This window comes from Apus apus, chromosome 3, assembly GCF_020740795.1.
Source record: "Apus apus isolate bApuApu2 chromosome 3, bApuApu2.pri.cur, whole genome shotgun sequence".
Lineage (NCBI taxonomy): Eukaryota > Metazoa > Chordata > Aves > Apodiformes > Apodidae > Apus > Apus apus.
Window position 1 is genome coordinate 36521527 of NC_067284.1, and position 14787 is coordinate 36536313.

Consider the following 14787-nt stretch of genomic DNA (forward strand, 5'->3'; position numbering starts at 1 on the left):
TTCTGGTACCTTACTGTCTATTTGCATAACCTATAGCACTTCATTCAAGGTATTACTGACTCCAGGTCACACTTCCAGAGCAGACTGTAGCTATCTTATGGGTAACTGAGATATGGCTTAGGAATATATAATGCCAGTTCTCTCACACAATTTAATTTTTTAAATTGAGTCATAACCAAAATCATCTTTCAAGACAGTAAAATGAAGGCTTGTATCTCTTGCACTGCTATTTTTAATTAATAAAATACATTGAAATCCTTAAATTGGGGCATTGGGAAGAGGAAGGGGGGAGTGAGAAGAATGACACACCAAAAAAACCCCCACAAAACAAACAAACAAACAAAATAAACAAAAGAAATCTGTCACAGAAAGTTGTTAAAACAACTGCCTTCACTGTGGAAAATTTTCCTCCTTCCTGAAAGAGTTAAACTAACCAAGTAATTGTTCCAGAAGTGTTCTAAGTGTTTAATGATATTTGATACTTAAAGATTTAAATAGCGTATAATAAAGTAATGAAAAATACTGGTAATGTTACTGTTCCTCTATCTTGCTTATTTTTCTGAGGAAACTATCTCTGGAAAATAATAGATAGGGCTAAGAGGGCCAAACAAATAAAACAAACTCTTCAATTAGAAAAAGGATTCTCCTGTATCACACTACATAGTCCCTGTCAGACTGAAAACGCATGTAGATACCAATCAGAAATTCATCCAGCCATCTCAGAAGACTGAGGTGGTACTGCACATATTGTGAAAAATGTTAGGTGCTTCTAATGAAATATGAAATGTTCAGGCAGACCCATTAAAGAAAAACAACCCAAAACCCACAAAACAACCTCACCAAAAATACGTGCAAATATATTCATTTTGGTAAAACAATCATCTATGTCTACTCATGCATGCTATCTGCTTTCATTGCTGTCACTCCTGTCAATCTGAAGTTGATAGGCAATGGCCCTATGATTCAAGGAAACTGCTGAAGTGTGTACTTGGGCTTCAGTTTGAGAGATGGGTTCATTTATCATCATAATAAGCTATTACCATAGATAGGTCACAACTCATTGAAGAGACAGTCAGTCTAATTGGCTCAATTCAGTTACCTCTGGATGTGTCTCAAGGAGATGAGCAGTATTTTGCAGGTAATGTTTAATAACCCAATAAACCACTTGTTTAATAATTCATCAGAGTTCAGACTGAGGTTCTAGCACATGATTATCCCTTCAATATGCCAGATATCTTGTCCAAACCCTTTTGTTTCCTGGATGCAGGAAGACAAAGGAATTCATTCTGTAGCTAGAGTAGCCCTTATTTCTAGAAACTTAGTGAATATATAAAGTTTCCACTGAGGTTATCTTTCTAAAGAAAGTTGTACTTACCTAGAGTCTTTCTCTGGAAAATAAAATCTTTGCCCCTATCATTCTTTCCTGCTAAAGATCAACTTACAGTACGCAAACGTAATAGAAAGGTAAAGTAATGGAGCACATTTTGCCTTCTAGAGATTTAAGGAAGTAGTATGGGTCCATTCAGAAATCTTTAGCGATCAGGTAATGATGGGGTAGATGAGACAGATGGAATAGTGTACAAGAGACACAGAACCTACAGGATTTAAAGGATACTTCATGCTCTGTTCAGATACTAGATCAAAGCATGATTCATTCATGATATTAAAATGTTTCTAGAATAATGGCTCTATGAAAAGACAAGTTAAAACTAAACCAATAATTCAACCTTCTGATCACTGTTATACCATCTTGTGAGATCTGGTTCCCATTTGATTGTTTAATTCTTTGCCAGTATATTGCAGCCATACTGAAAATTCCCTTTGCAACTGCTGCATCATCAAAGGCTTTAAGGTTCTATTTCTTCCATCATTTGCAATGATGTGCTGTGAAGGGTTGAGCCCAGCCAGCAGCCAAACATCCACCAACCTCTCACTCACTCTTCTCTCCCAAGGGATGGTGGAAGGTTAAAATACTTTGGAAGATTAAAAGACTTATGAATCAGTGGAAAGGATTTAAGAGAAAACCTTGGTTCTGTGCAAGCTCTGTTCAGCAAGAGACAAGAGGCTGGTGTGTTATCAACACTATTTTAGCCACGTAAGCAGAGCACAGCCCCATTTAGGCTGCTGTGAAGAAAGATAACTCCAGCCCAGCCAGATCCATCATAGATGTTAAAATATTATGTTCATATCAGACTATCTGATGGTCTGCCTTTCTCTGCTTTTTTCTTATTAAGCTGAAATATACAGAAATGGTAATTTGGTACTTACTTTTTTGATGACTGATTGGGTATTTAGTCAATATGGAATATCACCCTTTGAAAATTACAGTTTGTAAGGCATTCACAAAATAATGGCCCTACCACTCACCATTTAGAGAAAGCTCAAGAATATAGAGAATTTTAAAAATCACTATTTTTTTTTTTACTAGAATTAGTTGTGGAACTGTTTTACCTCTAAACAAATAAAATAAAATAAAATAAAATAAAATAAAATAAAATAAAATAAAATAAAATAAATAAAATATAGCAGCTCCTTGTATATACTTCTAGAGTTAGTTTGAGATTTCTTTCACTAATGATAGCTTAATTGAATTTGTACCATTTTCATCCATGGATAAACCACTTTCCCTACTTCTGTATTTTAGTTAGTTATGGTGCTCAGTGTGCTAAAAAAAAGTGACTCCTGTCAGTATGTTGTTATATAAATAGACAAGCTTTTTATTAAGGATAATGGTGTAATGGTGTAAAATGCCATTAACAAAGATAGTTGGATTAGGTCTTTTAGACCTGTAAACTGATTTAAAATATGGCACCCATACACTGAAATACATGTCACACAAATTCACACTCACATACCTTTTAATTGCATCTGTACACAAGTGACTAGTGCTTGGATTTGAGCACTTGTGCTATACTGGTTTGACCTTAAAACTTCTCAATGACACAATGTAAAATTAGTCAATGAAGCTTAGGCACCAAAACCTAGTTTCTGAAGACAGACGAGAAGACAAGCAATGCTAATTTTTATAAGTAAAATGGATATAATGGAATTTATCCATCTTGTAGGGAAGCTATATGTCAAGAACATTTTTGAGATTGTCAGATGCTTCTGAGCATGCCAGACTTCAAAACCAAAATAGCACAGATTGAAAGTACTACAAATGGTTTGCAGAAAAGGTTGTTTCCCGTGTTTATCACTAGAAATTCTCAGTGCTTATGCCTTTCTTCATATCTTTTGCCTTTTTCCTGTGGAAAGCAAAAGTTGACCACAAAACTACAAAACTAAAGCTCAGTAGCATCACACAGCTTTACTAAGGAGTTATATACTCAACAATTGCAACTACATTCTACTTCTAGTTTTTGTAATTCATTTAAATGTAACGTAAAATGTGGGAGATGCAAATAAATCAAACAGAAGTAGCAACTCAATGATTTATAAAGGGAAATGTGGAAACAAAACTGAACACTACCTCTTTGTAGCGCTCATATTTTAAGAATGACCTTCCAGTAACTCTTATGTATACTCTCTTGGTGATGGACATATATTCTTTCATCACACCTCTGTCTAGCCCAGGATCAACTAGATGTCTGAACTATAAATTCTGATTAATTTAAATGGATAAGTTGAGTAAAACTCCATTAAACCCTGTACTTCCAAGTGATCAGCAAGGAACTCCAAATATAATGTCCAAAGCTAATGCTAATTTGCTGAAGAAGTACTTATCATGCAAAGGCATACAAGAGGAACAAAACCCCCACCTATCCTCCCTTTCATAAACTCCACTTTTGCTTTGCAGTCTTAAGTAACCACTGCTCAATTTAGCTAGCTCTAGTGTAGGAATTACCATAACCATGCTTCTTTGCATGTTGATTAGCCCTCAGAAGAAATCACCAGATATAATAATGCTTTCCAAATTAAAGACGTTTTTTCATTTTCTTCTGCTTCATTGGATCCTTCAGAATTTTAGTATTTGGGGTCAGACATGAGAAAAGTAAGACTTTTCAATCTGGCAAGCATATTCTCCAATTTACTTTCTTATTATTTTCTAACACCCCTCAGTATTCTCTCTCTAGCATTCACATCCCTTCTTCTGTGAAACTACTTTATTTCCTGCTAGTTTCTCCATTTTTCAATTGCCACTATTGATTAAAACCCTTGCCTTCAAGGTAGACTTGAGTAAGCAGGAAACACAAAGGACACTTGAGATTTATGAAATAATTTCACCAACAATAAATTTCCACTTTTCTCTATGGTAGTATGAGATGATTTTAGCACAAAGAAATTAAATGTATCATGGGATATGTGAAATATTGCAGTCAGTGGAATCAACTGGTCAGATTCTGAGCCCTGTTTCAACTCACTTCCAAGGCCCAAAGAGGCCACAGCTGTCTACTGGGCATTCTTAGCTTGCCCAGCAATCACAATGGCTGTACTCGAACTGTTCCAACAGTTGGCTAAACAAATTAACAAGAAACAATGTGCAAAATTTTCTTATATCTTGCTCGTTCTTTACAGTCACAGAATGGTACGGGTGGAAGTGACCTCTAGAAATCATCTAGTCCAATGTCCCTGCTAAAGCAGGCTCACTGAGAGCAGGTTGCACAGGATCTTGTCCAGATGGGGTTTCAGTATCTCCAGAGAAGGAGACTCCACACCATACTGGGCAGCATCTTCCGATGCTCTGGCACCCTCAGAGTAATGAGATTTTCCTCATGCTCAGATGGAACTTCCTGTGTGCCCATTGCTCCTTGTCCTGTCACTGGGCACCACTGAAGATTCTGACCCCATCCCTTTGACATCCACCCTTTAGGTATATATAAGCATCAATAAGATCCCCTCCCAGTCTTTTCCAGGCTGGACCCAGTTCTCACAGTCTTTCCTTGTAAGAGAAATGTTCCAGTCCCCTAATAGTCTGCTGTACAGGCCTTTCAGAGAGGTAACTGAGCATGCAGGTTTCCCTGGATAGAGGGCAAGAGGATCCACCGTAGCCATACACACCGTTGAGGTGGTTGGCCTTCTGATTCTCATCTTGAGAGGTAGCTAAGGAACATTTGTTTCTGCTTTGGTTGGCCTGGCTTATTCCTCAGTTGGATATGATGGCATGAGCATTGTCATTTTGGACTCCGCCCCCTGAGTCCTTCAGTTTAAAGCTCATCTAAGTAAGTTGGCCAGCCTGCTGCCAAAGATTCCCTTGCCTGTTCCAGACAGATGGATTCCCTCCCACCCAATAGGTCATAGTCATCAAAGAATGCCCCATTGCCATGAAAGCCAAAGCCCTCACAATGGCACCAGTCACATAGTCAGAAGTTGTTTTGCATGATATGTCTATTTCTGGCTGCCCCCTTTCCTTCACCTGTTAAAATGGAGGAAAAGATAACTTGGGCACCAATATTTTTCAGTTACACTCCAAGGGCTCTGTAGTATTCCTTGATTCTGCCCAGGTTCTGGCTTGTGGTGCCACTCACGCCCATGTGAAAGGATAACAGTGGATAGTAGTCTGTGCTCTTGACATGTTGTGGCACTCTCTCAGCAACGTCTCAGATCTTAGCTTCCAGAAGGCAGCATCCCTCTTGTGACTCCCTGTCAGGTTGGCAGATGGACACCTCAGTGACCTTTAACAAGAGTCACCCACTACGAGCACTCATGGTTTCTTTTTGCAGTATCCACTGTGTGCTACTAGTACAGTTTCTCCTTGCAGACCTTGCTCATGGGTATCTACAGCTGTGATAGCTTCATATTTGTTCTTGGTTGTGATGCTGGAGAGTGCAGGCTGAAGCAAAACCCTTCTTTTGTGAGTCACTGGAGTCCAAGGTGTATCATTCTCAGTGGTGTCTCATAGAATGATAGAATCATAAAATGGTTAAGGTTGAAAAGGACCTTGAAGGTCATTAGGTTCCAATCTCCCTGCATTGGCAGGGACACCTTCCACTATATCAGGCTGCACAAAGCCTCATCCAACCTGGATTTCAACATTTCCAGGGATGGGACAGCCACAACTCCTCTGGGCAACCTACCACTGTGCCCTACTACCCTCACACTAAAGAATTTATTCCTGATGTCTAACCTAAATCTACCCTCTTCCAGTTTTAAACCATTATCCCTTGTCCTATCACTACCCTCGATGGTGAAAAGTCCCTCCAGCTTTCCTGTAGGCCCCCTTCAGATACTGGAAGGCTGCTATAAGGTCTTCCTGAAGCCTTCTCTTCTCCAGGCTGAACAGTCCCAGCTCTCTTAGCCTGTCTTCATAGCAGAAGTGCTCCAGACCTTTGATCATTTTTGTGGCTCTTCTCTGGACCCTCTCTAAGGTCCATGTCTTTCCTGTCCTGAGGGCTCAAGAGCTCTATGCAATACTCCAGGTGAGATCTCACCAGAGCAGAGCAGAGGGGCAGAATCCCCTCCCTGGCCCTGCTGGCCACACTTCTTTTGCTGCAGCCCAGGATGCAGCTGGCCTTCTGGGTTGTGAGTGCACACTGGCAGCTCATGTCAAGCTTCTCATCTACTACCACCCTGAAGTTCGTCTCCTCAGGGCTGCTCTCTGTCCCTTACAGGAACATAGTTGTGAAACCACCTATCTATGTCTATCCCTGCTCTGCTAATACTGTGCAGACTTTTGAGTCCTGTAGCTGAGCCACATGATATAACAGATCCTCAACCTGTTCACATCTTATGTATGTCCTTACCTTCTTACCAGGAGAAGGGTAGGGGCACTCACTGCAACCTGTCCCCTATACAGAAGTCTCCTTCCTTACAGCTTCCCTCTGAGTGGATGCATCAGACTTCTCAGGGGCTTCCTCTGTAGGAACACTGTTTTTAGCTCTGAGGTGAGTGCCAAATTTTGGCAGAGATCTATAGGAATTCCCTGAGCTGTGTACCTGCAAGCAGGGCAGCTGAACTCCAAATAGGACAGTGCTGATACGGTTTCAATTTGTATTAGGGATCAAGCAAAATTTGGCTAGCCACAGCTGTGAAAGAATGTGATCTAACTCTGTATCATCTTGTGGTGCCACACTGAGAAAATATTTCAGCAGAAAAAGAATCTAAACCCGTCCAGTAATATAAATTAAGTAAACATAAAGGAAGCATCAGCTAACTGTGGTTCAAATCTTTAAAATGTTTTGCTCTTCACTTGTATTCCTGCCATGTTTATTTCATCCTTCCCTTATCTGAACATGCCTGTTATCTCACTTTTTAGAAGCTACAGTGAAGTAAGTGCTAATAAAATAAGCAGCACATTTGGTATAAATTGAAGAGATCTTCATATTGTTGATTGAGTCTGATTACCATGGTGACTTACTTTCAGTCAAGGCAATTTAGATTATGATCTAAAATAAAATAAAATTATTTATATTAGTTTTAGGCTATGTGTTAAAAAAAAACACATCAATAAGTAAAAATGAATTTTGTCACACAAATTAACTCAAATATGAAAAAAATATACTGAAGTAGCTGTCTTCACAAAAGATGTATTCCTTTAGGTTCAAATGAATCTTTTTAATTTCCTGCCATGTGTTGGCTGTTGACACTACTTAAAGAAATCTGAGGAACTGCAGCAACTCAGTAACCTCAGGAGCATTACACTGAATGGAGATGCCTTGCATACTGTTTGCTGCTGATGCCTATTACTGTTCCTTTTACAAATATGGATCATGTGCATAATTTACTATTTCATCCCACTCAAAACTTACAAAATGTTAAGAATCAATAAATGTCTGTACAAAATTGTTTCTGTTATGTTCTGTCTTATACTCAAGAATCACATTCCCTAATCCATCCTCAATTACTTTTTCAAGCTGTGAGATGTTCTTCATTACACGTTGAAAACTGGGGCTGAAACTTATTTCTGTGCAGAGGGTATAAAAAAGGCAAATTTACCATGAAGTACTGGACTTACCATCACTGTGGCAAAATCCCTCTCACAGCGGATACTTCAAGCACTGCCATTATGCTATTAAAAGCAGTCTGCTGGCTAAATTTTAAACAAAGCTGAGTGTTGAAAATACATAGGCTAGGTCACTCATTGCTTTTCAGAAGGTTAATGAATTTTAAAACAAACTGATGGTAGGAAAACAGAGCTTCCAACAATAATTTAATTTGCATCTCATCTATTTTTACCAAAAAGTGTTAAGTTAGATTGTTCTTTTTGAAGCAGGCAGTAAAAGGAAGAAAAAGAGTTGTGGATCTACCTAACTCTATCATGTCCTATGAAAGAAGAAAGTCTTGAAAACTGAAGCTATGACAATACTAGATCAAGCTTTCTGGGTTTAGATGCATTAATAATTTAGGACAATAGATCCTGGCATTTCTGTTCCGGCTGATTACTGTATTATTTACGCTTCTTTATGGTTTGGGTTTTAACTCCCTCCCCTCTGGGAGCTGTAGACTGCAATTTGCTTTGCATTATTCTGCTTTTTGCATCAGAATTGCCTAAGAAATGAAAACAAATGGAAGGAAATAAACATAAAAATCAAAAGGACCTAGCTTATGATTATTTTATCATTCAATATTTAATCCTATGAGGTATTCTGGGCAGTCTGCAGTAGAAAATATGTCATAAAACAAACTGCTTGCTCCATGCCAATCTTTAGCTCTCCACAGTAGAGTACTTTTAAAAGGCTGGTTTTAAAAGTTTGCATGTATTGACTACAAGCTTTTTACAGTGTTTTCATTTCTGGACTCATAGAAACATCAACTTCCATAAGTCAACAAACAGGTTACACAGCTAATTATAAAAGAACAGGCAAAACAAATGAAGTGACAATGTTAAGTCAAACAAGTCTCCTCCCTGTTCTGCATGCACTAGCTACAGAAAACTTTCAGCTGTTGCCTTGGTTTTAACCAGAGGTCAAAGAAAGAACAACGTATCCACCACATGTCTGCTTAAGTCTATGGAGCTGGCCATCATGATGTGCTGGAGTTTTTCTAAGAGTTAAGAAATCCTTTTATTCAAGCATCTTTTGCTTTAATTTTCAACATACTCTGACTTCAAGAAGGACCAGATTACATCATTTACACTGAATGGGATTATGCTATACAACTAGTTCAAAGGATTCCTGTAAAAAAACATTTGATGCAAGAAACTTCTCAGTCTGAGTAAAATCTGTCAGTAAGCAAACAACGGCTTTGAAAAGAGGTGTTTCAGCACTAGTAGCATGTTGTTTGCAGTCTGAGTAATGACTGTACTAATATCTGCTGATAGAGGTGTTAGAAGGGATAATACCTGTATGACCTTCTTTCTGTATGACTGCTGAACAATGTTCAGAGACCTGGATTCTAGGATGCCTCCACCTAAAGGTTGAACTAACCTGTGACTGCTGAGCAAGGGCAGTGCCCTAGTCATCTGAAAGAAGCAGGGTAAACCTCCACCTTCATGGTTAAAGCTGACCCTTAGCAGAGGAAGGAACATAAAATTTGCAGCAACAGAGAGAATATAAAGCAGAGAGACTTCCTCTAACCAAAGATGGATGTTTCCTCAAGAAATCTCAAGTGGCTGCAGCTGCCCCTCCTTGTGTGTCTGTTGAGGAAGGGGGGGGTTTCATATCTTTATTTACATATGCACCATATCATGTTTTCTTTCAGCTAATTGTAAATGGCTTCTACTCACTATACAAATCCTCAAATTGCTTTTTGTCCTGGTGTCAAAGGAAAAAAACGAAGTAATATTCTGAAACATTGTGGACACACAACCCTTCCACACTAACTTGAAAGAAACAAGTGTTTAACATCATTTTGCTGAGTTTGGAATCTTACTTGAATTAACTTCATACTTTTCTTTCAGTGTTCCAATCAAATATCATCAGACTGTAACTCGTAATTCTTTCAGATAAATTATAAAATATTTTAGTATGGACACAAGTTTAAAACAAACTTATAGTTCCATTGTGAAAACAATTTAAGAAACTTCTAACAAAAACCATAGGAGGTTTTCAGTGTCTAAAATGTAATTGGAGTTGATAGAACATGACAAATTTTCAGTAACTTTAAGCTCTAGCAGACCACAAGTCCTCATAACCACTGCAATCCTTAGTTCAGTAGGCTATGAAAAGGTAGGCAGGCAGGAAGTCCAATTGTTTTATGATACCCACTAAAACCTCAATACTATCAATTTAAAATCTGTTATCCCAAATTATCCACTAGGTATTCGACTTCTAGAAATTAAATTCTTCCAGATTACTCCTAAATATATTCTGCATCAAAAACAGTGTTCCATTTTTCAGTTCAAATTATATATTCAGACATGTAAGCTTTATGGTTTTCAAAAAGTTGTCTGCATTTGTACATCAACGGTTATGTTTTGGTACCAGCATATATATATTTATAAGACTAAAATAATTTGGTGATGTTAATTTCCTTATATTCTTATCCCACTCTAATATAAACAAGGATTCCATACCATCTATAGCCTCTTGTTATTTACTGTGTCTCCTTAGAGCCCCAAAGACCAGTATCACATAGCCCAGTGTCACTCAGATAGGATGCTCAGAAGCATCCTATTTATAAATCTTTCTTCATCCAAAAGAAGCATTTGGAGATGGATGTAAAACAAGCAGATAGTACACATATGATAATCAACATTGTGGAGGCATATGCACTACATGTCAACTTCATATTAAAATAATTATTTTAAATAAGGTTTGTGAGTTATATCTGAAAACTAGGAAATGCAGGATGATTACTACCTTTTACTCAATTTTATTTTGGGGAAAAGTTTTTAAGAGCACTCATTTTAACAATAAAATGGTAAGGTAGTTTTCTGTGACACAAGCTTTATAAATTACAATAGAAGAGTACATCTTAATATAAGATTTCTTAATTCATTCTCTACATTGCCTAAGACAAAAATTCTTAGAGAAGCTTCCTTGCTCTAAAATGCCAGTTATTCTACTGTCACAGAGCCACTCTCAAGAAAGGATGTTTTATCTACTTTCAGCTATTTGGTTTTATCCACTTTCAGCTCTTTAAAGGAATATTTTCTTTAGTTTACAAATAAGGACTCTCAATATTCTATTTCCATTTCCCTTTCCATAGCATTAATCATATGACCTAAGCATGTCATTATGACTATAATTTATGTGATGAAACATGACAGTTAAGATGTACTGTGGTAATTTGTGAGTGCTTTTGGTATTATTGCAGTATCAAAAATTTATATGGTTCAGTTATTAAGGCAAATTGCTTCATTCATACAGAGATATCTGACAGTAACCACAAAGGACCTTCAAATTACACCGAAAAAGTATCTTTCATGTTCAAATAATTTGTGCACATTCTAACCATTCTTTTGCTCACTGAAGAGAAACTGGGTGAAATTCTGTCTGGAAAAGCATCAGTTTGTATCTCAGAGTAAGCTCACCTGCCATGGAACATTAAAGAGACTCTCCTTTGCCCAGCTAAATGATCACAACTATCTTTAACAATTTATAGCCATGAACAGGATGCCCAGTTCTTTGGAATGATGCTGTTTAGTTTCAACATGCTCACTTACCTTCTGTCATGTTGATTTTCAGCCAGCAGGAAGAAGGTAAATACACAAGAGGCTGACTAGCCTTAAGGGACTGCAGAGGAAAATGTGCTCAAGTGTATCAGTGTTAGCATTTCTGATCAGTTTTAGCATAACCTGGGTTACAGGAAATGGAAAACTATTTAGCTTTCTTTGCATTTATTGAGATTTTCATGAAGGCATCAGCTATGACAGCAGAAAGTCTAGTAGTGAGAATCCTCATAGTCAGATCACTAAAGCATCCATGAGCTTAGAAAGTAAATATTTGGTATTAACCTAAGGGGCATGAATATATGTGTACATGGACACATATAGACTTGGATAAATATATGCATTAGAAGTGGCACCGAGCTCACAACAGCATTTTCTGAGTTCTAGGGCAGAGAGCTCCCCACACACAACTTTCTTGCCAAACAGCAAAATGTTGTAACACACCCCCACAACATCTGATGCACAACTTGCATCTCTGAAAAGCAGACGAGGGAACTGGTTTTCAAAGCTGAGGACAATTTAAGAAGAGAACTGGACAAGTTGAATGACACACACACTAATTCATTCAAAAACCAGTACTGCAAACTACACAGACTTCTCTAATACAGCAAAAGACCAAAGAGGGCTCAAGGTTGAAGATACTTAGTTCATTTTCTCTAATTAACATTTTGCCTCACAAGGATACTCCATACACCTGATTCCTTTCTGCTTGCAAGTTTGGTGGTCAAATAGGTATTCCAACTTAATCTTCCCTCAGTTCCACCCACCTTCAAAGCCTTACATCTTTTTCTCAATAAATCAAATTAGTGCTTAGGCAAGTACAATCTGCACTTACTTTGTTGCCTAAATAAGAACTGGGTGCACTCCAATAATACATCTCTGGCAGTACTTTTCGAGCAGCCTTGTTGCTGATGCTAAACTGCTGATACCCATCAAATCTCTTTTGCTTGGGGGTAACTTTTATGTGACCTTGTAAGCCAGTCAGATACCAGCCATTCATGTCTTCTACCTATAGTGACAGAAAAAAAGTAAAATTAAAAAAAAAAAAAAAAACCAAAGTCAACACATTACAATGAGAATCAAGACAGCAGCCATTTCAATGTAATAGCCAAAATTTCTCTTATTGTATGTGACAGGGAGTTAAAACTTTTGAGTAGTCTGAAGTAACTGCAAGTATTTGTTTTATTTAGTTCAAATGGTCGTGCAAGGTATCATATAAACAAATGCAAAAGAATATCTCCACACGTTACACAAGTTTTCAATATATAATATCAGTCATGGAGGGTATGGATGATGAGCTGAGAAATGGATACACATTTTCTGATTGTTGTAAACAGCATAACTTATAGTAATTAGTAATCCTAAAGCCTTACAACTTAAATGTTCAAATATATGTTTTGTTTTGGTTTGAGTTTTTTTGTTTGTTGTTTTGTTTGGGTTTTTTTAGAAAACAAAAGCAAAGCTGGAAAGCACCAGAACTTAAACTTCTGAAATCCCACAACTAGAAATTAATCATCAGAGAAGACCACATTGTTCATACAAGGATGGTTTCTGGAGACTGGATAAAAGCAGAATGAAACATTAGCTCAGCCATGGGATTGAAAAATTTTTCAGATGCTGGCATATAAATGAGCACTCTAGGCATATATGATTTTACTTGAAGACTTCCAGGAGCTACTAGACCTGCAACACATTTACCAAACTCAATCTACAGACATGAATATGTAGCATCCATCCATTAGAGTGGAATTGGTGCCTGAGCTTTGAGAACTAATTTAAAGTATAGAGTATATCTGCAGGTTAAAGACATTTTTCTACAGCACAAATAAGAATAGTAGGTTCTTCTCCTTTTCACATCCTTTCCTAGGAATGCAGGATGAAAAATAAATTAACTCAAAATGCTCCCTATAGGGCACCCTTTTTTTTTTTCTTTTTTTTTTTCTTTTCTTTCTTTTTTTTTTCCGTAAGTTGTATATTGTACACCTATTGTTTCAAAATTCTTAATTATTTCAGGTCTAGAAATTTAATAATTACCTGGAAAAGAGGTTTCCCTATGGATACGTTGCACTAACTCAGGACTGACTATGTAAGCACACCCCAGGACTGTATTTTGCACATGGCTTATTTTTTTGCCTGTTACGGCTTCTTTTGCACTTCTCACTGTGCAACTGCACTTTTTCAGAACTTGCTCACAATGAACAGAAACAAAGCTTATGAGCATTTTCTTTCTAATAAATGAAAATTATATCCGGCATAAAAGAATTTGCATGATTTTGTAAGATGCACTCTGGTGACAATAGACAGGGAAAACACACAGAAACAGAAAACCAAGGACATGTACTGATAGGGCATGCTTTTTCTTACAGTTCTGTAGGTAAGGTGGGAGTGTGTACAGACACTTGTTTTCCCAGAGCAGAAACATTCCTCACAGCCTTTGGGATTATTTTGCTGCAGATTGAAGAAACCTGTTTTGCAACGATCACAGTTTTCTCCTTCAACATGTTCCTGGAAAAGCATGTTAGAACATTACTTCAGTTATCACAAGCTAGAACTTGAGATCTGTAGGAGAGTATAAATGTAGGTCTACAAACATTTGTAAGAAAGATTATTCTGATTTATGAATATTAGTAGCAAGTCCTCTACACAATAAAAGTCACTATTGCTGCATGTAAATAACAAGAGACAGAATTTGGACATTATAATTTCTTTCATTTTTCTTCTACATGAATGGACACACCTGATTTTAGGGAAAAATCTAATTTATCTCCTTCACACTGAAGAGTGTCAGTGGGAAAGGAAGTATGGGACACAATGTTACAGCCTCAACAACTGTAGCTTGTAGGTATGCCTGATAAAATCTGCCTGTGTGAAATTGATACAAACTACAGGTACATAGTATTAGTTGCACTAGTCATTCAGTGTAACACTTTTTCAGTGGCCTATCATTAATAGCTGAATTCAGGCTAAATCCAAGTTTTAAAAGGGCTGCATTTCTTCTTTCCATAACTACATGTATTTTCCAGCCATGCAGCCAGGTCTGCAAACCCTTGCTGTGCAGAAAGCCAGGCACTAAATATACATGAAGAATTTTAACCTTAGCATTTGGTAATTACATTTTTCAGATAAAGCTTATGTTGTGCATTAAGTCCTACAGGCAAAGCTTTTCTACAGGCTAAAATTTCCTATAAGCTAGCTTTTCTATAAGGAGTATGTTGCAAAAGGCTCATGCTACAATGCTTGCTTAGTAATTCAATATTTTTTCAAAGATAGCACAGAAAATTCTTGCCCTTTCAAAAATG

The 14787-nt window shown here is 37.4% G+C and overlaps 1 protein-coding gene across 1 annotated transcript in view; it reads right to left on the minus strand.

Moving 5' to 3' along the window:
- LAMA2 (laminin subunit alpha 2) overlaps positions 1 to 14787 on the minus strand; it is a 376628-nt gene that overhangs the window by 198246 nt on the left and 163595 nt on the right. Inside the window, exons 11-12 of the mRNA XM_051616318.1 lie at positions 13853 to 13993; positions 12324 to 12497 (exon numbers count right to left, since the gene is read on the minus strand). Coding sequence (XP_051472278.1) covers positions 12324 to 12497; positions 13853 to 13993 — 315 coding nt within the window. The remainder of the gene's footprint in view (positions 1 to 12323; positions 12498 to 13852; positions 13994 to 14787) is intronic.